Below are 25,711 nucleotides of genomic sequence, written 5' to 3'. Positions count from 1 at the left end.
ATCATATATGTATCTATATATGATCTAGATCATATATGTATCTATATATGATCTAGATCATATATGTATCTATATATGATCTAGATCATATATGTATCTATATATGATATAGATCATATATGTATCTATATATGATATAGATCATATATATACAGACAAAGGTATATCTCATTTTATTCTGGTTTATCTTCACAGATATTGAATTTTTTTTTTTTTTTTTTTTTTTACAAATTGAAGGTTTATGGTAACCCTGCCTTGGGCAAGTCTATCAACCATTTTTCCAACAGCATGTGCTCACTTTGTGTCTCTGTATCACATTTTGGTAATTCTTGCAATATTTCAGACATTTTCATTATTATTATATCAGCCATGGTGATCTGTGATCAGTGATATTTGATGTTACTATTTTAATTGTTTTGGGGCACCGCAAAGCATGACCATGTAAAATGGCAAACTTAATGGATAAATGTTGTGTGTGTTCTGACTGTTCCACCCACCAGCCGTTTCCCCATCTCTCTCCTCTCTTCAGACATCCCTATTCTCTGAGACACAACAATATTGAAATTAGGTGAATTAATAACACCACAATGGCCTCTAAGTATTCAAGAAAAGGGTCTATCACTTTAAATCCAAAGCTAGAAATGATTAAGCTTAGTGAGGAAGACATGTTGAAAGCCCAGAGAGGCCAAAAGCTAGGCCTCTTGTGCCAAACAGCCAAGTTATGAATGCAAAGAGAAAGTTCTTGAAAAAAATTAAAAGTGCTACTCCAATGAAAACACGAATGATAAGAAAGTAAAACTGCCTTATTGCTGATATAGAGAAAGTTTTAGTGGTCTGAATAGAAGATCAAAGCAGCCACAACATTCCCTTAAGCCAAAGCCTAATCCAGAGCAAGGCCCTAATTCTCTTTTATTCTATGAATGCTGAGAAATCTTAGTGAGGAAGCTGCAGAAGAAAAGTCTGAAGCTAGTAGGGTTTGGTTCATGAGATTTAAGGAGACAAGACTTCTCCATAACATGAAGGCAAAAAGTGAAGCAGCAAGTGCTTACTTAGATGCTACAGCAAGTTATCCAGATCTAGTTAAGATAATTAATGAAATCAGGTGGTTCTACTAAGCAACAGATTTTCAATGTAGATGAAATAGTCAAGATGATGCCATCTAGGACTTTCATAATTAGAAAGGACAAGTTAATGCCTGGCTTCAAAGCTTCAAATGGCATCCTGACTCTCTTGTTAGGTGCTAATGCAGCTGGTGACTTTAAGGTGAAGCCAATGCTCATTTACCATTCCAAAAATCCTAGGGCCCTTAAGAATTATGCCTGCGCTTTATAAATAGAATAACAAAGCCTGAATGAAAGCACATATGTATACGGCATAGTTTACTGACTATTTTAAGCCCATTTTTGAGACATACTCCACAGGAAAAAAAAAGATTCCTTTCAAAAGATTACTGATTATTGACAATGTACCTAATTACCCAAGAGCTCGGATGGAGGTGTACAAGATTAATGTTGTTTCCATGCCTGCTACCCACAACATCCTTTCTGCAGCCCATGAATGAAGAAGTCATTTTGGCTTTCAAGTCTTATTGTTTAAGAAATAACATATTGCTTTACAAATTGCAAGAGAACTAGAAATGGAGCCTAAAAATGTGATTAAATTACTGTAATCTCATGATGAAACTTGAACAGAGGAGGGGCTTCTTTTTATGGATGAACAAAGAAAGTAGTTTCTTGAGATAGAATCTACCCCTGATGAAGATGCTATGAACCCTGTTGAAATAACAAAAGATTTAGAATATTACATAAACTTATTTGATAAAGCAGCAGCAGAGTTGAAGAGGACTGACTTCAATTTTGAAAGAAGTTCTACCCTGGGTAAAATGCTACCAAACAGCATACATGCTAGAAAGAAATATTTCATGAAGGGAACAGTCAATCAATGCAGAAAACTTTATTGTTGTTTTATTTTAAGAAACTGCCACAGCTACCCCAACCTTCAGCAACCACCACCCTAATCAGTCAGCAGCCATTGACATCCAGGCAACATCCTTAGCCAACAAAAATATTATGACTCACTAAAGGCTCAGATGAGTATCAGCATTTTTTAGCAATAAAGTAGTTTTTCATTAAGCTATGTACATTCTTTTCTTAGACATATTACTACTGCACACTTAATAGACTACCATATGGTGTAAATATGACTTTTATATGCAGTGGGAAACCAAAAACTTCATGGGACTCACTTTATTGCAATATTAGCTTTATTGTGGTGGTCTGGAACCCAACCTGCAATATCTCTGAGGTACGCCTGTATATATCCCATGTTTGTTATGTTTCTCTAGAGAGCCCTGAGTAATATACCCATTATTTCTCTGACAATATCTTCTGCCTCTCTCCTCTTTCAATAAAACTGTTCCAGCCACAATGACATCTATGCTTTTCTTTCAAGCATGCTCCTGCCTCAGGGCCTTTGTACTTAACCGCACCCTGCCTGGAATCCCTATCCCCTGAGAGGTGCATGGCTTACTCCCCTTTCCTTCTTTATATCTTTGTCCAAAAGTCACCTTCTCAGTAAAGCCTTCTCTGTATACCTTATTACGTCTGTCTGTCATACTACGTATTTTACTTACTGTTGCCCCTTTCTAAGATGTAAGCTCCATGAGGGCAGAAATTTTTGTCTGTTTTGTGCACTCAAAAATCCCCTTCAACTAGAAACATGCCTTCCTTACAGTAAGTGCTCAGTAAACATTTGTCCAATGAACAAATGGAGAAAATATGAAGCCAGTAGACATAGATTATAAGTGTAGAGGTTAAAGGTCTGTAAGTGTGGATAGACAGATGTAGTATGTATATGTGTATTAATATACCATATATATGTGTGTGTGTGTTTAAAAGTATATAAGTATAGGGTTAAAGGAAAGAAATACAGCTGTAGCTATGAAGGCCTTTTAAATTAGGGTACATCTTAGTATGTTTGGAAGCAGAGGACTCAGTGGACAGGGATAGATTAATAATACCATGGAAACAGAGGAAAACTAAGAGAGCACAGTCCTTAGAAATCATTTGATCAAGGGCAATGATAATGGGGTACCTTCTATTTTTAAAAATGTACAGATGCACAGTTCATAGAAACATAAAGATGGTCATGGGCAATCAGAAACAAGAAACAATGCCCAGCCTCAATTATAATTATAGAAATGAAAATTAAAACAACCAGATACATTGTTCTGTTCTCCAAGTAGTCAAATGCAAAATATCCAAAACCCAGTTGGCCAGTACAGAGAAACAGATACTTCCACACATTATTGAAGGGTAGGTCAATTGGTGCTGCATTTCCTATGTTTGGGGAATTCCCTGTCTTATGAGTCCTTCTTCCCATTATACAAAACAAATTATTTCCTCTCTAGCCTTCCTTATAGCTGAAACACAGGTAAATATTAATAAAACTTAAGCTCTGCCAAATCTACGATCTGTGCCATATTTTAAACTAGAAGCTACTGATGCAAAGGAAGCATCATATAAGGAATATACACTGGGAATAATTCCTAGTCATAGGAATTCACCCTACACATATGAATGTACATCAAGATATACAGATGCTCCTCAACAATTTACAAAGGGGTTACATCCAATAAACCCATCATAAGTTGAAAATATCATTAAGCCAAAAATACATTTAACACATGTAACAAACCAAACATCATAGCTTAGTCTAGTCTACCTTAAATATGCTTAGAACACTTACATTAGCCTATAGTTGCATACTGTAGCTTACCAGTTGTTTACCCTCATGATCACGTGGTTGACTGGATGTTGCGGCAGGCTGCCCACTGCCAAGCATCCCAAGAGAGCATCATATCATGTATCACTAGCCCAAAAAAAGATCAAAATTCAAAATTTAAAGACAGTTTCTACTGAAAAGTGCTTTCCTTTCACACCATCATAGTCAATATAAATCATGTCAAACCATCATAGTCTGAGACTGTCTGTATATTCAAATCTGTTCATTACAGAACTCTGAAATACTATCAAAAATTAGAAATTTAAATGTTCACAGATTTTACATCCCTGTGTGGATATATGTGTTTATAATATGGAAGGGTTAAAATCAAGAAAATATAATTAAGAGTTAGACCTAAGTAAGCATTATGCTAATTGAAAAAAGCTAGTACAAAAGGACAAATACTGTATGAATTCCACTTATATAAGGTACCTAGAGTAGTCAAATTCATAGAAACAAAAAGTAGAATGATGACTGCCAGGGGCTAGGGGAAGGAAGAATAGGGAGTTATTGTTCAATGGGTACAGTTTCAGTTCTGCAGGATGAAAAGAGTTCTGTGGAACGATGGATGAATGAATGAATGGATGTGACAGTGGCACAACAGTGGATATACTTAATGTCACTAAACTGTACACTTTTAAAAAAAGATGGTTTTTAAAGAAGAAAATAAAAGAATTAGATTTAGGAAATAAAACTAAGAGGTAAAAGCACTAACAATAAGAAAAATTTTAGATGATAAACAGGAGACCATGACTTGTCAACAAGAATGTAACTGTAGATAAGAAGTGGCAGAAAAATCTCTAGTAGTGAACAAGAATGTGAAGAATAGGTAAGAAATTCAAGAGCTAGATCACAAGCATCCTTATACCAAGTTTTCTTTGGGTCACTTGCATACTAGTTAACAGAGACAGCAGGCTGGCTTTTTACTAACCAAGGTCCTATTAAAAGAAGTACAGTTTTTATCAACAGTCCCCTAAATTGATAGCTCTGACCAGACTCCTGTGTCTCTTCTCCAATAGAGAAAGGAGAAAGGAGAAAGGCAAGCCTTTTATTCAGATTGGTGCCATCACAGAACTTGTAAACTTGAGCTGAGATCTCTTGTACGGTAGAAAAGAGAGAGAAGCAGGCTCACCATTTCCAGGCACAGACTCAAAGGCTTAGCCACAGGAAACAGTATGGCAGTTTACTTTATCAGGGGTGTCCAATCTTGCGGCATCCCTAGGCCACATTGGAGGAAGAATTGTCTTAGGCCACACATAAAATACACTAACATTAATGATGGCTGTTGGGCCAAAGAAAAACAAATCACAAAAAAATCTCATAATGTCTTAAGGATATTTACAAATTTGTGTTGGGCTGCATTCAAGGCCGTCCTGGGCCGCATGTGGCCCATGGACCATGGGTTGGACGACCATGGTTTAATTAGTAAAGACCTCCAACTCCCACCCCATCTCAATTCCTGTATGCATTTGCTAAAGTGTATGTGTACACTGTGGTATTTACATTTCCTTGAAATTCTAGCTATGATTAATAGACATTCTTCAATATTATTCTTATTGGCTATACTTATAACGAAAATTAGCTGGGCATGGTAGTGGGCGCCTGTAATCCCAGCTACTCGGGAGGCTGAGGCAGGAGAATCACTTGAACCCAGGAGGTGGAGGTTGCAGTGAGCCGAGATTGTGCCACTACACCCCAGCCTGGGCGACAGAGTGAGACTCCATCTCAAAAAAGAAAACAAAAACTATTTTAAAAATGAGATGAATTTGTACATGTTGATATAGAAAGATGTCTATGTTAAATGACAAAAGCAAGGTATACAGCTGTATTATATGATTCAATTCCTTTTGTGAAAAGAAAAAGTGAGATATATTTAAGCTGGTGGATACCAAAACATTTTCTGGGAAGATATGCAAGACACTTAATAATGAGAGACCCCTAAAAGGGTGGGGGCACTGGAATGAGAAGGAAAGCTTTAAATTCTGATTTTATATGTTTCTGTTCTGTTTGAAGTTTTTAACAATGCTCACAGTATTTTTTAATCTATCCACTTATATATTTAATATAGGATTATCTGAGTGAAAGGATTATGACCCAATTTTTATGCATTTCTGCATTTCTATAAAACCCTGATAAATGATATGTTTATAAGATCACCATTCTCCACACTTGAATTCCTTCTTATTAAAACTCTCACCTGGCTTATTCTCATGAAGATACTATACTTTGTTTTCTTTCTTACGTAAAATGAAGCTAATAATATCTACCTGACAAATTAGTTATGATGATTAACTGAGAAAAGTATGTAAAGTGTCCAGTAGAGCACCCAATACATAGTAAGCACTTAATAAATGTTAGTAATTCCAGTGGAAGTTGTTTTTTCACCCTGCATATATATAGTCACTCTTTTCCTACCTAAAAAGAATTTCTCTTCAGAACAACCACTTCCTCACTGTTAGCCCATGTGGCATGAGGCCCAGACTTAAGCCAATTAGAGCATTCCATTCCCTTTGCACAGACTGTTTCACAGGTGGCCCCGGACTTTTATTCAAATCAATGCTGGGGAAGAGAAACTCTCATTGCCCCTTGGATTTAAATTTTAGAAGATATGAGGCTGGAGTTGCTGTAGCTATCTTACCACAGCAAGGGGAGAGCCTAAAGGTACTAGAGGCCATCATATAGAACCTGAAAATACTGCCAACACAATGGAATTCAAAGCAAGGAAAGAAACCAAATCCTTGTGTCTTTGTCTGAACCCTTAATCCAGTTACAGTCACCTGAATTTTTAGTTCCAGGAGACAATATTTGTTTTTTCTCAAGACAATTTGGATTGGGCTTTCTGTCACTTGTAATCAACAGGGTCCTATCCTAGATATTACTGTAATTATTTCTTCTTACATTCTAAAAATGAACATTTTCTTAATATCCTTGGTCTGGTGCTAGCTTCTCTCCACTTACAATCTTAAAAAACTAACCTATTTTTAGTGTTCCAGTTATTCTTGTAACACTATCCATTTTATTTTCTCTCTTAAACCATACTCTCTACCTCTACTGCTTGTTGAATACATCTTTCCAGAATTCCAACCTACAGAATAAAAACATACTTATCTTTCAAAATGATATTTCCAAAAAAGAGCTGTTCTGCCTTCTAGCTTCCTGGGTTTTTGGTGGTAAGTTATGTGGGTTTCAGTAACATTAATATACCAAGGTGCTTATATTATCAGGAGGAATATTCACTTCTATCTGCACTGTGTCTGTATCTAATTTATTAATCTTAAACAATATTCTCTAAATATTTATAAAATACATAAATTCATATTAATTATCTAATTTATCTAAATATTTACAATTACAAACTTAATCTTTTAAAATATTTACTCAGAAATCTAATTTCAGCCTTTCTGAAATGTTATGACATTAGAAGGCAAACAAAACACATATTATTAAAATGATGAAAAAACCTTGCACTTAAAGAATTGAAAATGAAGATTTTAATTCTAATTCCAATTTTTCTCTTTGAACTTATTTCTTCCTGTGGGTTATAATTTTTTCTAATGTAAAAAGTGAGGTTTTCCTTCTAAGACTGCCTGAAATTGCAGATAGAGATTACTGGCAGATCATTTTAGACTAGGAAGATAAGACCCGGTTATAGCAATACTTTCCAAAATGATTGTAACTCAGTCTTTTCCAGGTAGGCCAGCTTCTCTTTGTAATTAAACCCGGTTAATTTCATGAGACATGTCCAAAATATTGGCAACAATCAACCAAAAGTCTTTATTTCTTGTGACTCTAATATCTTCTCAAAATTTATACTTATTCTGAATGTCTTATTTTTGTGGTATATATAAATCTCCAGATTTAAGTCTACTCTGTAGCTGTTTGTTGTTTTCTCATTATACAACCTGGTTTATGCCCCTTTTCAAAATAGTTTTCTGAGTGGGCAATGGTTGGGTTCAATTAAATTTAAGGCCATCAGTCAGTTTATTTATCAAAACTATATTTTCTGTGACTTATCGTTCTTCCTATACCTTATCACTAATTCAAGGATACACAAAGTATAGTATATGACTGACTTCAAGGGTTTATACTCTGAACCATCACAATCTACAAAAGCTATAGATTTTTTCCCCAAAATGACTCCAGATTTTTTTCCATCCTATTTAGGCACTTCTCACTTATTGTTATATAGTAACAATCTTAACTAAAGCCTAGACTGATCTCAGTTTCTTTCCCCTTTAACATACCCCACGTAACTACTGTTAATTATTCTTCCTACATTTACCAAGTCATTCCTTGGCTCAGAATTGTTCTAAAAGCTGTTTCCTCCATATCATATCTAACATCCTTGACTTGGTTTTCAAGATCCTTCAGGAGCTACCCTTCCTCTAAGTTGATATCCCATTATTCACCCTTAGCATACTTTAGTAAGTTCAATGTCATAAACACAGCAAAATCAAATCCTTATGGAATATGTGCTAGATGAACAATCATAAACAGTATGATGAGACAGGTATTATATGCTAGTTTCATAAATAAATACTCTCAAGATTGACAAAGTGAGGAAACTGTCAAGCATATACCTAAAAAATGATGGAACTTGGGATTCTGTTTTCTATATTACATCTTTCCACTACATTGTGCTCTGTTCCCCCAAATACACCACTCAATTTGGTCTACACTTTTTTTTTTTTTTTTTTTGAGACGCAGTTTCGCTCTTGTTCCCAGGCTGGAGTGCAATGGCACTATCTCAGCTCACCGCAACCTCCACCTCCCGCGTTCAAGAGATTCTCCTGCCTCAGCCTCCCTAGTAGCTGAGATTACAGGCATGCGCTATCATGCCCTGCTAATTTTTTATTTTTAGTAGAGACGGGGTTTCTCCATGTTGGTCAGGCTGGTCTCGAACTCCCAACCTCAGGTGATCCGCATAGTTGATACTTCTCCAACTCACGTTTTGTAGTGTTTTACAAACTTTGGAAATGCAAAAATTCCAGAAGCCCTCAAAGTTAATCCTTGTATCTTCTTGGTATGCTTACCAGCCAAAAAACTTTTTTCATTAAGCTTTATTTTCTGTAGTTTGTTTCATGAAAACAATAATTAGCTTTTAACTTCAAACATAAAGATATATCACGATATTGAGTCTATGCTTATTCAAAACACACCAGTCTCCCAACCTCACCAAATTCTTACAATTGGTTGGGAGGGGGGTGGCTCTCCATACCTTTTTGAGAATCACTGAATCTGACTTCATGCTCTTCGAGGGAAGAACCGTAATATATTTAGAGTGATAATGTAAATTCATTCAAAAGGCAGATTTATTGGTGATTTAACATGCCAGACCCTAAGTAAGCAAAAGTTAAAGAAAAAAAAAAGGAGGCTAGTAGTTCTCAATGTCAAGTACTTAACAGTTGTTGCATGAATACTGGAGATAGTCAAATGAGCCAGTGGCTCTTTAACAATGTAGGGAATTAGGAGCAAGTATGAGATTCTGATTATAAAGTTGTAGGAAAACTAACTTCCCAGAAAAATGCACATAGAATTATGTATACAATGTCAGGCGAGTTATGAACTCTGAAGCCCAATCACCTACCACCAGATCCACAGACCTCAGGTTAAAAATCCACTAAAACTAAGTTCTCGGGGAACAGGAATTGCCAAACTTGCTTACTAATCCTAATTATGCCTCATCCAGTGCAATGTATACAAACACTACTTAGGGAATATTTGCTGATCGATAATTTCCTCATAAAAATAACCAGAACACTGGCGAGTCGTTTTTTCCATTAAAGAGCCTTTTAGTCAAATTATTTTAAAAGTCCGAAACCTTTCACTAGTAACATCAATGATCTAAAAACTAGTAACTCGAAAATCGTTATTGCGCTATTCACATGTGGACTAAGCTATCACTAATCCAGGTCTTGTTCTAGTTGTCTCTCTACTCCCTTCAAATTCAGGGCTTCCTCCTTCGCATCCCAAAAGCTACACCCAGAGCCCCGCTGCCGCCAGAGAGACAGAAAATGATGCTCCACGAAGCACACACCTTCAAAACAGGAAAGATGGGATCCAGTGACGGCTACAACTTCCAAACTCTTTTCTCACCAGGTCCAGAGGTGAAGAGATTTACCTCAAGTTCCAGGAAAGCGGTGGCGATTGCTCTCAAATACCTGGTACCAGTTACCAACAAGCCTCCCGACCTCCCCGTCACCATAGTGACTTCTAAGAGTTACCCTCCCTTCCTCATCCCGCGATACTTCTACGCTGCACGTCATCCGAGTGGGCCCGAGACCCCGCCTCTCGGCGAGCCCGCCCTCTTCTGAAGAGGCGTTTCTGGACCATTGAGCCTCTCCTCCAGCTGTGAGCGGAACCCTACCGTTTTAAAAAACATCTTTCAAAACTTACCACGTTGTCTTTCCAAATATTTTTAATAATAGTGCTGCTGCTGTAGACCACAGAGAAAACAATCCCTCGCTCTTCCTTTTCACTTAGTAGAAACTTCTGCGTAGGTCCCGCCAGGAGTTCGCGCATGCGCAGGAGCGACCATAAGATGGCGGTGATAATCGCCGCACTTTTTTTCAAATTAGTGGATCCCAGAAATCATTGCGCGCATTTGTAACGAATTTCCGTTCGAGTTTGTATTTTAGGCGCCATTTTCGAGTGAAGGACCCGGAGCCGAAACACCGGTAAGAGCGGGGAGGTGGGTACTACAGAACCGTCTCCAGCCTTGGTCTGAGTGGACTGTCCTGCAGGTAAAGTACTTCTCTTCCTGGTCAGGTTGTCACGCTCTTACTTCCTGCCTTGTCCGCGAGCGCCTGGAAAATAGAGGCCTTGAGCCCGAGCAGCGAAGTCCGGGCTTGAGGCTGCCGCTGGGAGATTTCTCTTGCTGTCACCCCTCCCCCCCTCGGCCGCTCCCCGGCGGCCCGGGCTCCCGCGCGCAGCTCCCGGGCGCCACTTTGCCAAGCTACTCAAACGTCTCGGGGAGGCCCCGAGCCTCGCAGATCTCTTCTTTAAAAAATCCTAGTCTCTATCTGGGAAAGGGCGTCTCCCCCTACCCCCCTTTCTTCTGCCAAGGGACTAGTCACCGGGGCTCAGCCTTCGCTGGTGACCTTTCATGGTTTACTGTCCAACGGGACTCCGCCCTGGGAGCTGGAGAGACAAACTCTTGCCACCCCAAATTAGCAAGCGCTGCCAGCGTCCGACTTGAAGTTGCTAGTGGTTGGTCCCAGCCTTCGCCCTTCGCGGTCCGACCGCAGAGAGGAGGGAGACCTCGTTATGCCCCTGGCCGTCAACGGCGCCAGGAGCTAAAGGGCGGGCAGACGAAAGCGGGCGGCGAGTCGCCAGTTAGTCCTCACCGCTCTAGAGAGAGTTGCTAGCCACGGGATCCAGACCCTGACACGAACTCGTTTCTCCACGTCGGTGCGCTTGCATCCCTGGCCCCGAGAGCGTGGGAATGTCCGGAAATGCTGGCATATGGGAGTTCCTTGGTTAGAAATGCGTTAGCGAATATTACACGCTTATACTATGGGCGGACGAGTGGAGAGCCTTAAAAAAAAAAATGCTAAGCAGTTGCTCAATCGTTGATTGATCCTCAGGCACGTCTAGTTTTTCCCACTTACATAGGTCTTGTTAAGAAACCAGTTCTGCCTTCTTGCCACTCGTGTCTTTCGATGGCTCCCTTCCCGAAGTCCCGCTGCCTCTAAGCGGTGTGTTAAGCGGGGCTCTCGGAAGCCGGTGGACAGAGGTTTCCCCGGGTGGGGCGGGCGCTGTGTAGCGGCCCGCGGGCTGACTTGGTCCTCGCTGTCCGCCGGCCCCAGCGACCATGCCCCGTAAAGGCACCCAGCCCTCCACTGCCCGGCGCAGAGAGGAAGGGCCGCCGCCGTCCCCTGACGGCGCCAGCAGCGACGCGGAGCCTGAGCCGCCGTCCGGCCGCACGGAGAGCCCAGCCACCGCCGCAGGTGAGTGACCCGCCGCGACTCGGCAGGAACGCGCGCTGGGGGACTGGCAGGCAAACTCGCCCAGCCGGAGGCTGGCTGGGGTTGTTGAGCGCGGGCTAGAGGCTGCGGGGTTGACGTCTGAAGGTCCGGTGTCGGTCCGGTAGAGGGCTCAGGAAAGCCATTTGGCAACTTTGAGATAGGACTCCCGTGCAATTTTGGTGTAACAGCGCTGGAAGGGATGGGGGCGAGCAAACGGGTTCAGTTGTGAATTTTTGTTTGTGACCTGTGGAATGGTACAGACATCTTTATTGTATTTACGCTAAAATGGAGACGGTCAATCAAGAGAGCAAGTGAACTTTTTTCCCGGAGACAAATGAATATGACTATGTGAGCATGATGAAAAGTTTCTTGACCCTAACCTCACCTCCGTGGTCTTAGATTGCCTTTAAAGAGAAGACAATAATTTATTTGAAATCATTGTAGCTTTTGTGAGTCCAGGAGTTGGGTGACATTATTAAACCCTCGTGGCAGTGTCGCTGAAGTTCATGAGTTTCCAGAATGAAGGTTCCAGGTGCTCAGCGGTACGGAGAATTGGATCTAGAGCCTTAGGATTTAACCTGTTTAGGATAGACGGCAGGAAATAGCTTGTTACGGTTTTCCCAGATTTGCTCTATGCTGTAGTGTTTTGACTCTTAAGAGGTGTGGGTGTATAGAATTTTGTGACTGGTGGCATTTCTTTCTATAATTTCTTTTTTAGTAAAACCAAGCTGAAGGTTTAGTCACCCCCATGAGTTTAAGATAATAACATATTTAAGTGGAAAATACAGACTCCTAAGTTTCATAAATAACATCCCTCCATCCCCTACTTTAAAGATGGGCAGTCATTAGTTCTCGGAACTAATTGCACTAATGTAGGCTTTTCCCTCGGTTTGCCTTCCTTTTCCTTTCCTTTCACTGACTTAGAGACTGCAAGTGAGGAACTTGATAATAGAAGTTTAGAAGAGATTTTGAAAAGCATTCCTCCTCCCCCGCCTCCAGCAATGACCAATGAAGCTGGAGCTCCTCGGCTTATGATAACTCATATTGTAAACCAGAACTTCAAATCCTATGCTGGGGAGAAAATTCTGGGACCTTTCCATAAGGTATTTGTATGGAAATAACTATTTTATAACTTTTAAATAACTGTTGTAAGGTAATACGTCTTTACCAGATGTTTCAGTTTTGTAACTCCTAAAATTCATTCACTCCTTATTTATCCTGATAGTCTTTCTCTCTCTCTCTCTCTCTGTCTCTCTCGCTCTCTACACACACACACACACACACACACACACACACACACACGTTTCATATGATTTTAACACTGAAATTATCTTTTGTTTATCTGGTTATCTTTGGTACCTCTAGCTATAAAGTTTTCCGTTGAATGGAGTCGGTGTGTGTTTTTGTTTGAAAGAGTGTTTTCCCTTGGATAATTTTTTTTTTCTTAAAGCCTTCATTGGAACCCTTAGATAATTTAACTATAAAATGAGTTTTCTAAAACGTCTGCGTTAGAATTGGAGCATTCTTATTGAATGTTGAAGCTTTTAAGAGAGGAGAACTTGATGTAAGAAAACTCAAGTTGTATGCCTGTGATTAGCAATGAGAACTTTTAAATACTTGCAGTTTTTAACTGCAAGTAAAAAAACTAACAGTTTAAGTTAAAATCAGTAGTATTAGCATGACCTTATGAACTTTTCCGTGTTTTGTTTTTGTTTTTTTAATGCAGCGCTTTTCCTGTATTATCGGGCCAAATGGCAGTGGCAAATCCAATGTTATTGATTCTATGCTTTTTGTGTTTGGCTATCGAGCACAAAAAATAAGATCTAAAAAACTCTCAGTATTAATACATAATTCTGATGAACACAAGGACATTCAGAGTTGTACAGTAGAAGTTCATTTTCAAAAGATAATTGATAAGGTAAGGGGTCTTTATTGTTATTGGCAAGTTCAAGTAAGGAAAATGGACTTAAATGCATTACATATTTTATTTTTGGCTTTAAGAAGTTTGTATATAATTATAGCAGAAAGCATTGGTTTCATTACCTCTGACTGTATTTTATTTTGGGGGAGTGGTGGTGCCTGTTAAAATACTAATTTTTTAGCTAAAGAAATGAATTACAAATAGTTCATAGTAATCCTTTTTGGAATAAAAGCATTGAGCAGTTTTAGGGTCCTGAGTACTAAATAGGCATTATTTTACTATAAATATTCAGTTCATTTTTAAAGTTATATTTTGATTGCTTTAGAATAAATTGGCTAAACTTGAAAATGTAACAGTTGGCCGGTTTTACCATCTTCATTATTTCAGTGCATTTTAACTCTAATGTTAGTGGCCCCTGAGTATCTGTGATATGAAAGAGCTTTGCTTCAGTTTGACTACTGCTGTAATTAAGTCCTTTAGAAATGGAGGAAGGACAAGCTAATGTTTGTTTTCTAGAAATAGAGACAACTATAGATAAAATGTCTAGATTATTTACCTGTTGAGACTTTTTCTCTTCTGTTTAATAATTAATGTAGGAAATTGATTGTTCAAAAATAACTCGATGGAACCTAACAATATAGAAAACTAATTACATAATGAAATTGGGAGGTGATTTGGCTTTTGAATTTCGTTTTCCTTTTTTTAATACAAAAAAATACATACTTTATACAGAATCATCTATTTTAATTTGGTTTCTTTTGTGCTTTCTATTGTACAAGTTGGGTTGGGAAATAGATTGCCAGGAAATCAGATTTTATTCCATTGCCTATTAATTACATTTGATTTATCTAAATTTTAGAAGCCTTTGCTTCAGTATGACAGAACTTTTAAGGTTAAGAGAAAGTGAGTGTTAAAGTAGATTTGCAATTGATTTTTTTAAAACTGTTTAAAAGAAAATCTAGAGAATTTAGTTGTTATTTCTTTGTGATTCTTTTTACTTTAAATTAATGGCACACTCTTTACCCTCCCACACAAAAAAAACTAAACTGTATCACCCCGTTACTACCTTCCTTCCTTTTTCTTTGAATCATCATTTTTAAAAGCTGCAGCTTTTTAATCTGTCAACATGTTAATAATTTGTGTGGGTTTTGGATATGATGGGAATCTTGTGTACCTCTTCTCAATCATAAACGTTTTTAGGCTTGTTTGGAGGTGGGTTTTTTCGTTGGCTGGTTGGTTTGGTTTCTTGATTTTTGTGATCTTTGAGAAAGGGACCAAAACAGCATGGAAAAGTATCAATTCTTTGCTAAGTTGGGTTATTAATGAGAACTACTGGCAGTTTGTGTGCATGTTCAATTGAAGTTTTTAATCCATAGAATTAGTTTCAGTATGAAATGAGTGAATTCTGAAGTAGGCCTATGACTTAATACCAACAATTGTTTTCTGGTTTTGTTTTTCCTCAAAACAGGAAGGGGATGATTATGAAGTCATTCCTAACAGTAATTTCTATGTATCCAGAACGGCCTACAGAGATAATACTTCCGTCTATCACATAAGTGGAAAGAAAAAAACATTTAAGGATGTTGGAAATCTTCTTCGAAGCCATGGAATTGACTTGGACCATAATAGATTTTTAATTTTACAGGTAAGTTTATTAAAGACTTCAAAGATTCTCTTATTCTTGTTACTTTTTTTTCTATAAAGCTAGGTTGGATGAATCCTATATTTTTGAGGCCTTAAAGTACTGTAGCAGCACATCATGGTTTACATGCTACAGTCAAGATGCGAATCATTATTTGCTGCTCTAGAAATTTAAGGAAATTCATTCAAAACTATGTTTTCATCATCAGATGTTCATTTTGTTTGGATGAACTGACATACTTGTTCCACTCTAGCAGCACGTAAATATTGGCGTAGTGAAATAGATATTAAACACCAATATTACTGTGCTGCTTTAGTGTGACAGGGGCATAGCAACTATTTTATCAATTGTTTGTATTTCCCTTTAAGGTAACATTTTAAATGAAATGTATTATCTTTTAATCTATCCTTTTCCTTTATTTTTGTTCTTGTTATCTGTTCTGATATATAACCAAAAAAATGAAAAAATCTGTATACTTGGTGTTTGATTTACCTAAGCACCTAGTTAATTTAATCTTTGTAACATTTTGGATGGTTAACTTAACCTTTACTCAAATTGGTTTTTGTTTTGTTGAAAATGACTTACTTGGTGGAACCACTACTACTGAAAGAAAGAAAGAAACGTTGATATTACATTGTTAAGTATCACAACTGTTTAAAAGAGCAAGTCCTTTTAAAGAGATGTAAAAATTAAGTACCTGTGCCAAACTGATTTTTATTAGAAACCCTATTTTCTTTAAGTAAAAGTATATTCTACCAGCATGGCTTGGTAAGAAAAATCGCCTATCTTTTTTTCCCTGTCCTCAAAATTTAGAATTTTTCGAAAAAAAATAAATAATAAGGGTAAAACCATGGCTTTGTCAAGTTCCTGTTTGATTCGAGGGTGTCTTCTTTTCCTGTGTTCTATCCAGAATCACCAAAGCATAATAATAAAAGCAAAACTATTTTGTGATGCAGAAATGACTGAAATAAGTAAGGAATTTTGATTTGATGCTAAAAGTTTTGTTAGGGTGACTGAATGTTCCTAATAACAAACATAAAATATTAGCCTGTGTTTCCATTTTAGTCTTTATTCTTCGATTGTTTTTAAAAATTATTACTTTTAGACATTCATAGTATACAAGGTAAATCAGTATCATTCTAGGATAACCTTTTTAAGTATCTTTTATTACCAGGCACCAGTATATTTGCAATACTTCAACCTAAACTTATTTAAAAATTAATGTTGAGGAAATTGCAGATATATTTCTAAACAAGATTTGAATTGTTAGAATGTGGCATTAAAGGATTTTGTGTGTTTTTAAAATCAAATTGAACTGTCTTATTGACTTACATAATCTAGGATTTGGTTTGGTTAATAATGGATAAAAAGTTATGTCCCTATATAATACTAAATTTGATGATGATACCAATTTGCAGGAAATCGTACTTATGTTTATCTTGTGCTTAGTCTTCTTTTACCGTCATCCTGGGATAATCAAAGTTCCACATTTATGCAAAGATTCATCAAAATACACTGCATTTTAACCCTTCTAAGGATAATTTTTTTCTCTGTACAGCATCTCTGTACATAATTCATTAATAAAGGAAGCTAATGTAATATTGTCCCAACAAAGTAATTAATTTATAAATTGTCAAATTTATATTACATTTGTGCTTCTGAAGTATATGGGATACTAATGCCAATTTGTCCACATGATAATCTGAACCTTTTTATGTGATCTTTACAATTGTTTAAAAGACATTTCTTCCCAAATAATACCAAGGTGAATGTTCCAAGTTAACAGATTCAGTTTGACTCAATTAAATTTACAGATAAGGACCTTAGGAACTCACCTGTTAGGAATAAGAAACAGGGATTGGACTACGGTAGAACTAATAGTACCCAGTTAAAACTTTGAGGGGAAGTGGCATGGTTTCTATGGATTTTTTTTTTTTAAGTCGCTTATGAAAATCTCAGACGCCTAAGTGGCAATTTAAAGCATTTGATGGTAAGTAAAAATGTGATTTTTATTACCTTCTCTCCTACTGAATAACATCTATCTTAAAAACTGATTTGGGAGGTTGAGAAATTGGAAACAGCACCGTAGTTATCAACATCCGAGACCTAAATTATTACTTGGAATAAAACATGTAGACTATTTGGCCAGTAATAGTGATTAACAGCAAAAGTAATCTAAATTTAGTAAAAATAAACATTTATTTTTGAGATTAAAAAGAAGTTCCTAAGAGTAAAATTTTTCAGTGTTAATATATTCACTTAGCAAATTTTTCAAGTAGACATTTTTATTACTTAAATTCATTAAAAATTTCATTAATTGGCCATTCAAATGAATTCCTATTAAGGCACTATGCTAAAATGCTATAAGTAATAGTAAGATAGCTAAACCTTGTTTCTTGTCCTTAAAGACACATACATGACCTCAGAAAGTTTGTTATGATTGACCATTGTGTTTTTTATAATTGTACATTTTCTTTTATATATACCTACTTTGGGAGCCTCGGTCCCATTGTAAGTCCATACAAGTAGAGTTCTATTAGCTCTGTAGAGCATTTCTTGGGTAACTATGACTTGTAAATTAGGGGTGCTTTTGCTACATTCAGGGGTAGAAGAATGGTTAATGTTTTTACTAAAAAGTTGTATTAATGATTGCTGCCTCAGGAATATTTTTGTAAACTCAAAAGCTACAACTATTAGCACAACTTTAATTTTGTCAAAGTTTTCAACTTCATATGCTTTTGTCTTCATGTTACAAAATCTAAAGTTTGAAACAAGAACCAGGCTGGGCGCGTTAGCTCACGCCTATAATCTCAGCACTTTGGAAGGCTGAGGCAGGCAGATCACTTGAGCCCAGGAGTTGAGACCAGCCTAGGCAACATGGTGAAACTATGTCTCTACAGAAAATACAAAAATTAGCTGGGCATGGTGACACACCCCTATAGTCCCAGGTGACACACCCCTATAGTCCCAGCTACTCAGGAGGCTGAGGTGGGAGGACTGCTTGAACCCAGGAGGCAGAGGTTGCAGTGAGCCAACATCGTACCACTGCACTCCAGCCTGGGTGACAGACTTTGTCTCTAAATAAATAAATAATAGCCAAGGTCTTTTTTTTTTTTAATTATTTTGTAATTTGGAGATTTAATTAACCTAGGTCTGAGTTGTTGCCTACCCATCTGTTCTTTTTTCCAATGTACTTCTCTTACTTAAGCTTGTCACATAAACTACTTGGGTTCTAGTCTCTTAGTCTGTAGAAATGAGCCTATGCTATAATATCAAAAGAAATTTTTAGTTTTTACAATAATACCTCAGTTTTCCAAAGGTGTCTGATTCAATATCCACAACTAGGGTGGAGGTGGTGGAGAGCAGCAAGGAAGCTACCTCTAACCAACCAGAAATAGATATCAAGAAGTCCAACTACTAACATTACTCTTTCTGTTTTATTTTAGAAAGATACTAACCTTGGTGGTTTAGTTTCTTGGCCTCTGGTAGCTTACAAAGATCAAATCAGAGTAAAATGTATTAGAGGAAGATAAAGAACACTATAGTATAGTATAATAAAAGATACAGAAAATAAAAAGATGATCAAGATAAAAACTTAAACCCAGTAATTTTAGGCTGTTTGATTTTTATGCAAACACCCATATTTGCTGTAAGAATGATTGAAACCCTCCTTCATAGTAATTACAAGTAAAAATAAAGAGAAGAATAATTGAGGCCTTACTAGGACAACAAAACTTTGTTATAGCTATGTACTGTTTGAGTTTTCTGTAGTTTATGCTTGCTAAAATTTGAATTACATTTGAATAAGGATAAAGGACATCATACCTATTCATTCCTCTTAGATTTCTAAGCTGTATTTCGTAAATTGATTCTCAAAGAATGGTATAACTGGATCATAATATCCTTGTTTGCCACTCAAGAAACTATTCCATAAATTAAGATAACAGTGGTGGGAAAAAAGCATTTGAGACCTTGTTTCATATGCTTTAAGATACAGCAAATAGAGAACACTGGGAACATATGAAACTTTGTCAGCGTCAGATAATAGTATTGTAGCAACTTGAAACACTTTTTGTCTGTGATTGTGCCAGTCACTATTTGTGATTTGGATTGAACCTTGATATGACTTTAAATTCAGGTTGATGTTTTAAAATTATTTCTGAAATATATTGAGCTTAGTGCCCTAAATAAAGGGACTATATTCTATAATTTTACACAAGTTATGTAAGTTTTCTGAAGAAATAAGGAGGAATCCTTTAGGCACAGACTGTCAGTCTACAGATTACATAGGAGATGGCACAAATGGAAGAAGGAGGAAGAAAGGAAATGGTAGCAAGTGGTAGAGCAGGCAAAGGACATCAAAGAACAGAGCAACAAGAAAAGTCCCAGGTTGTCACTGTAATACCACAGTAGTCTTAATAGTCAAAGGACAAGTAAAGGCCTGTTAATAGCCTGTTGATTCAATAATGCTAATCTGATAGTATGGTAACTGGTTTAAAAATGAGCAATACAGTGTAATAATCTTAAGACTGAATGTTATATAGGATTTGAGATGTAACTATTTTGCTTTGTAAATATCCTGCTTTAAAAAAAAAAAAATGCTCAACTCTATTAGAGGAAATCATAGCTGTATCTTTCATTTTATTTGGAGAGAGAGGAACAAACAACCAAAAATAAGCAACCATTGTTATTTACCCAAAGCTAAGCTGTTTCTTAATAGCTGTACTCTCTCTCTTCAATAAGTAATTTGCCAGGAGAAATACGATGTTTTTAAGGAATATTTTTTTTCAGCGTAAACTGTTACACTGAATCTCACCTTTTAGCTATCTGAAAAATGTATACTTAAATAATACATTATGGCTGTTTGACTCAAATGTAAGTTCTTTTGGGATGGTTTTTCGTTTTCTTAAGTGTTCAGATATTCTCCTTGAATTGGGTAGAATATTAATTGTCAGATATTGTTTGTTATTTGGATGATAAACACTAACCCACAGGATTTAAACTACAACTTCTAGACTAGGCGTGGTAGTTCATGCCCTTAATCCCAGCATTTTGGGAGGCTGAGGCAAAAGGATCTCTTGAGTCCAGGAGTTCGAGACCAGCCTGGGCAACATAGAGGGACCACCATCTGTACAAAAAAAAATTTTTTTTTTTAAAGATTAGCTGGGTGTGGTGGTGTGCATTTGTAGTCCCGGCTACTTGGGACACTGAGGTGGGCGGATTGCTTGAGTCTGGAAGGTCAAGGCTGCGGTGAGCTGAGACTACACCACTGTACTCCAGCTTAGGTGATAGAACAAGACCCTGTCTCAAAAAAATAATAAATGAGTGAACAAACAAACTGCGGCCTCTAGATCAGTGGTTCTCAGCTGACAGTAATTCTGCCCCCCTTCCCATAGGACATTCAGTAACGTCTGAAGACAGTTTTGGTTGTTACAGCTAGGTAGAAGGGGGGATGCTACTGGCATCTAGTGGGTAAAGGTTAGAAATGCTATTAAAGCATCTTATAATGTCCAGCATAGCTCACCACAACAAAGAATATCCAGCCCAAAATGTCAGTAGTGCCACTGTTCATAAACCTTACGTAGAGACAAACTTTGAATAAGACTCTTGGCTTCCTCAGTGACTTAACGTTCATCCTGTGTAATCCAAAGGTTTGGGCATTTTTCCAGGCTTCAATCCTGTCTAAAACTTAAACTATTGCTGCAAACATTTAGAGAGAACTAGAAGTTGAGAGTAGAATAAAATACTTTATATAAATATCTACATATTTTCACTTAACATACCAATTCATACATAATATAATGAATGTTATGGAAAATAACTTTTGGGGTAGCAGTTTTACTTTGTTTGATAATCATTGTGCTTATAGACTGTCAAAAGTATTGAAAAGTGATGTATACAAGTAAAATTATGCCTTATGAGTAGATTTTCAAATAAGCTGTTTTGTCCACTGTTATTAAATTGTCTACTTTTTTTGTTGAGGCTTTTGGTGAATATGATGCTCTCATTAGTAAGTTTTACCCCACATTTTTAAGGTTCACCTGTATTCACTTACAAAATGGGAATCACTAAGATATTTAAATTAATAAAATTAAAAAAACAAAATATTTTTAATGTGTAATTGTTTTTGTTGACTTTTTTCATCTTAGCTATTTTGCTGAAAATAAGAGGTATATCTTTTTTCATTTGCCTGTACCTGTTCTTCCATTGTAATAGTCTAGAGTACAAACAAGCTACTTCTATAAAATGGCAGCATTTGGCCTGAACATACTCAGACACAACTTTCTCTCCACCATCAAACTAAATGGCTGCCTGGCAGTCACCCTTCATGGTTACTTATTATGGATTTTTTTTTCTCTTTTCTCTTCATAATTAAACTGCATAAATGCAAATATGTAAAGTTAATCTAAGATTTTAATTACAGTTCAAAGTTGTTATATTAGTGATTACAAACTAAAAGTTTTCTGATGTCTCATGTACCAGTACCATTAGTTTTCTCTAGTCAAGGTGGTCTGTTTAATTTCTGTTATTACCATGAGAAATAGGTAATATCCTTTTCTGTTGAAGGCTCTTGTTTTTAGAAAACTGAACATTTAAGTTTTTGACTACTCTTGAAACCTATTACTTGTTCAGGAACTCCTAAAATCCATGTTTGTAGAGAAAGTTGGTAATACTACTTTGGGGCAGGGTTCCTAGCACAGTTTAACCATGCAAGTGTTTTTGAAAATTCTTTATTTTAGAACAGGAGCTTCAATTGTGTTATTAACATTTGATAATGTTGCCACTATAATCAGATGAATGCTTTCCTAAATTTTACTTAAAGAAACAAGTTTTATTTACTTATATTGAACATTCTAGATGGGGCAATGAGTGTGTGTAAGTGGGTGTATATTACACTTTTATAAGGATTTATCTAAGGGAATATAAATTCATGTTTCATATCTCCCTATATAAAATTAAAACTCTAGGAATACCAGTGAAAATAACATTTTTATTTATACCTTATTGTTGCACTACTAACTGTACATTATTTAGATGTTTATTACTCTTGGCTTTGTTATTTAACTGCTCCCAATTCTCACTTAAGATTGATTTAGCTAAACATATACAGTGAGTATGAAATATAACTTTTTTTAAAGGGCGAAGTTGAACAAATTGCTATGATGAAACCAAAAGGCCAGACTGAACACGATGAGGGTATGCTTGAATATTTAGAAGATATAATTGGTTGTGGACGGCTAAATGAACCTATTAAAGTTTTGTGTCGGAGAGTTGAAATATTAAATGAACACAGAGGAGAGAAGGTGAATCTTCTGTAGACTTTCATTGTAAATGAGAATGTTTCCTTTATGATTTAACAAATTTTACTAAGTCAGATATTCATGTTATAATACTTCATAATGAAGAAATGTTATATTGAAATGTATATGTTAACATTTAAGATGAACATTGTCCTTATTTGTTTTTATCTAATGTTTGCGTATTTTAAGTTCATATTGTACATATGAAGTGTGTATTCAGTCTTTAAACTTTTAATTTCTATAGTTAAACAGGGTAAAGATGGTGGAAAAGGAAAAGGATGCCTTAGAAGGAGAGAAAAACATAGCTATCGAATTTCTTACCTTGGAAAATGAAATATTTAGAAAAAAGAATCATGTTTGTCAATATTACATGTAAGTGCCTTGATTTATCAATTTTTATATTAGTTTTTAACCATTAAGTCAAAGCCCTTCTCTTTTCCTAGATAAACATGAAGACTGAACTGAAAAAAAATCTCTAAACATTGTTTTGTGTGACTGGATGTGTTAGCTCATGCCTGTAATTCCAGCACTTTGGGAGGCTAAGGCAGGAGGATCACTTGAGGCTGGGAGTTCAAGACCAGCCTGGGCAACATAGCAAGACCCCATCTCTACAAAAAAAGAAATTATGTGGTGAATATATCCAATGTGAGGACTATCTGGCTGTGACACCTGTCACCCCATTGATCACCAGGGTTGAATTTATTAAATTAGGCATATTTATCAATTCATTGAAGTTGACTTTTTAGTATCCTGCTTTAAGTTGGGAGGTGGGTTCACAGGTATTTATTACCATACTCAATCCTTTTACATGTGCACTTTTTAAAATTCGTGTAATAGCAGATCTGATTTTTTTCAGCTTACAATGAACTGTTTTTTGAGACAGGGGCTCTTTCACCCAGGGTGGAGTGCAGTGTGTGATTACGGCTCACTGCAATCTCAACCTTCCGGACTCAGTTGATCCTCCCACCTCCACTTCATGAGTAGCTAGGACTACAGGGCGCACACCAACACACCTGGCTAATTATTATTGTTATTATTGTTGCTGGGATTTTTTTGTTTTTATTTTTATTTTTGGTAGAGATGGGGTTTCGCCATGTTGCCGAAGCTGGGCTCAAACTTCTGGGTTCAGGCAGTCTGCCTGCCTCAGCCTCCTAAAGTGCTGGGATTACAGGCGTCAGCCACTGCATTGGTACAATGAAACCGATTTTTGTTCCTAAATTCTAGCTTTGACCCAGGGGAATTTTCCCCTCATAGCCTAGGTAGTCATATATTGACTAGTTAATATTTTAGAAACAGTTAATTTTACTAAAATTGTTATACAGTTTTAGAAATGGTATTTTAGGAGTTTCAATTTCTTTTTTTTTTCCTCCCTCTAGTTATGATTTGCAGAAACGAATTGCTGAAATGGAAACTCAAAAGGAAAAAATTCGTGAAGATACCAAAGAAATTAATGAGAAGAGCAATATACTATCAAATGAAATGAAAGCTAAGAATAAAGATGTAAAAGATACAGAAAAGTAATAATATTTTGGGAAGTACTAAAAGTATTTAGATAATTTTATTACATGTGTATTTATATATAAAGTTATTGCTAGCACATTATGAGTGTAAGACATTTGCCAGCATATCAAGTGGTGGCTGCCTTAGCAAAAAAAAAAAACTTGCCTTGCATCCAGTTCGTTATTACAGATCAAATTCCCTACTCTGAAGTCTTAGAACCGTGGGGATGCTACCCCCTAGTGGCATAGCACAGTAACAAACAATAAGCACTTGGCTTCACAGGTTAATCTTTTAATAGTCCAAAAATCTGATCGAGGATTATGATTTGGGTTTTTCTAGATAGATTTTTAAGGATTTTATCATGTCCCTACTTTATGCCATTTTACAATGACACTAGTATCTCTAATTATTTTTTTAAATAAAAAATTTTTTATAGTAAGTTTATTGTATAGTAATTTGTAAGTATATTCGTAAAAGGTAAAAACAAAATTTTACTCCTATGGTAAAATTTTTATATACCTAGACATTGTAGTCACTGGAAAATGTGTTATTTTCCCTCCAACTTAGGCAAAATAGCTGTCATAATCACAAATACAGGCGCTTCTTCAACTATGGGGAGAGGGATCATCTTGGAATAAGGAGAGTTTTAGGATCCTGCCTTATTAAGAGCCTGGACATATTTATAGAGGAAGTGTACCAGGTAGGAAATATAACATGGTTTTAAAATATCTGCACATTCAAAATAATGACTTAAAATATACTTGCTTTGCCAGGAAACTGAATAAAATTACAAAATTTATTGAGGAGAATAAAGAAAAATTCACACAGCTAGATTTGGAAGATGTTCAAGTTAGAGAAAAATTAAAACATGCAACGAGTAAAGCCAAAAAACTGGAGAAACAACTTCAAAAAGATAAAGAAAAGGTAGGTGTTAGAAAAAAATTCTTAAAATTTCATGTCTGAATATCATATCTAGTTTTCACGGATGTGTTTGCCCCTTATTGCCTAAGAGAATGAATTAGTATTCTAAATGTTGTTTTAAGGTTTGTCTCTGAACATGATTTTACCCCTTCAAGGGAAGGCTTGCTTCCACTGACTTTATTTTGCAGGAGGTTTTTTGTTTAGTTTTGGAGTTTTACAGAGATGGAGTCTTAGTCTGTTGCCCAGGCTAGCGTGCAGTGGTATGATTATAGTCTTGAACTCCTGGGCTTAAGCAATCCTACCTCAGCTTCCCAAAGTAACTTGGACTACAGGTGTGAGCCATTGCTCCTAGCTTGACTTTGAGTTTTAAAGTTTATATTATAATAATATATGTTATTGGGAAAACATTTACCAAATCAGCAATTCGATTTTGGTGTTAATTTTAATTTTCTTTTTCCTAAAGTAGTAGTTTTTAAAGATATTTAAGTTAGGTATTACAGACTTAAAAATATTGCCTGTCTTCTACAAAAACTAAGCTAACAGGATCAGAGCAGGATTTCCCAAGAATTACCAATGTTGGCCAGGCATAGCGGCTTACACCTGTGTTCCCAGTGCTTTGGGCGGCCAAAGTTGGAGAATTGCTTGATAGTAAGATAGATAGTAAGATCCCATCTCT

The 25,711-nt window shown here is 36.4% G+C and overlaps 2 protein-coding genes across 6 annotated transcripts in view; one reads left to right on the top strand and one right to left on the bottom strand.

Moving 5' to 3' along the window:
- Window positions 1-10,285, bottom strand: part of LOC116463412 (intraflagellar transport protein 80 homolog) — a 149,233-nt gene extending 138,948 nt beyond the window's left edge. For 3 of the 4 annotated variants that reach the window (XM_058434612.1, XM_058434615.1, XM_058434614.1), the window contains exon 1: window positions 9,821-9,995. The gene's annotated coding sequence lies outside the window, so the exon portion shown is untranslated. Of the gene's footprint in view, window positions 1-9,820; window positions 9,996-10,179 lie in introns of those variants that run through there. The other variant, XM_058434613.1, reaches the window with a different exon arrangement.
- Window positions 10,286-10,427: 142 nt separating this feature from the next.
- The window catches only part of LOC116463411 (structural maintenance of chromosomes protein 4), a 35,079-nt gene continuing 19,795 nt past the window's right edge, over window positions 10,428-25,711 (top strand). The window contains exons 1-9 of one of the 2 annotated variants that reach the window (XM_032146502.2): window positions 10,428-10,526; window positions 11,592-11,732; window positions 12,675-12,853; window positions 13,477-13,668; window positions 15,140-15,316; window positions 22,453-22,617; window positions 22,859-22,986; window positions 23,991-24,131; window positions 24,888-25,038. In XM_032146502.2, coding sequence (XP_032002393.1) covers window positions 11,597-11,732; window positions 12,675-12,853; window positions 13,477-13,668; window positions 15,140-15,316; window positions 22,453-22,617; window positions 22,859-22,986; window positions 23,991-24,131; window positions 24,888-25,038 — 1,269 coding nt within the window. In that variant the 5' untranslated portion in view covers window positions 10,428-10,526; window positions 11,592-11,596. Of the gene's footprint in view, window positions 10,527-11,532; window positions 11,733-12,674; window positions 12,854-13,476; window positions 13,669-15,139; window positions 15,317-22,452; window positions 22,618-22,858; window positions 22,987-23,990; window positions 24,132-24,887; window positions 25,039-25,711 lie in introns of those variants that run through there. The other variant, XM_032146504.2, reaches the window with a different exon arrangement.

Source organism: Hylobates moloch, unplaced genomic scaffold (assembly GCF_009828535.3).
Source record: "Hylobates moloch isolate HMO894 unplaced genomic scaffold, HMol_V3 SCAFFOLD_35, whole genome shotgun sequence".
NCBI lineage: Eukaryota > Metazoa > Chordata > Mammalia > Primates > Hylobatidae > Hylobates > Hylobates moloch.
This window is presented reverse-complemented; position numbering and strand designations above follow the sequence as displayed.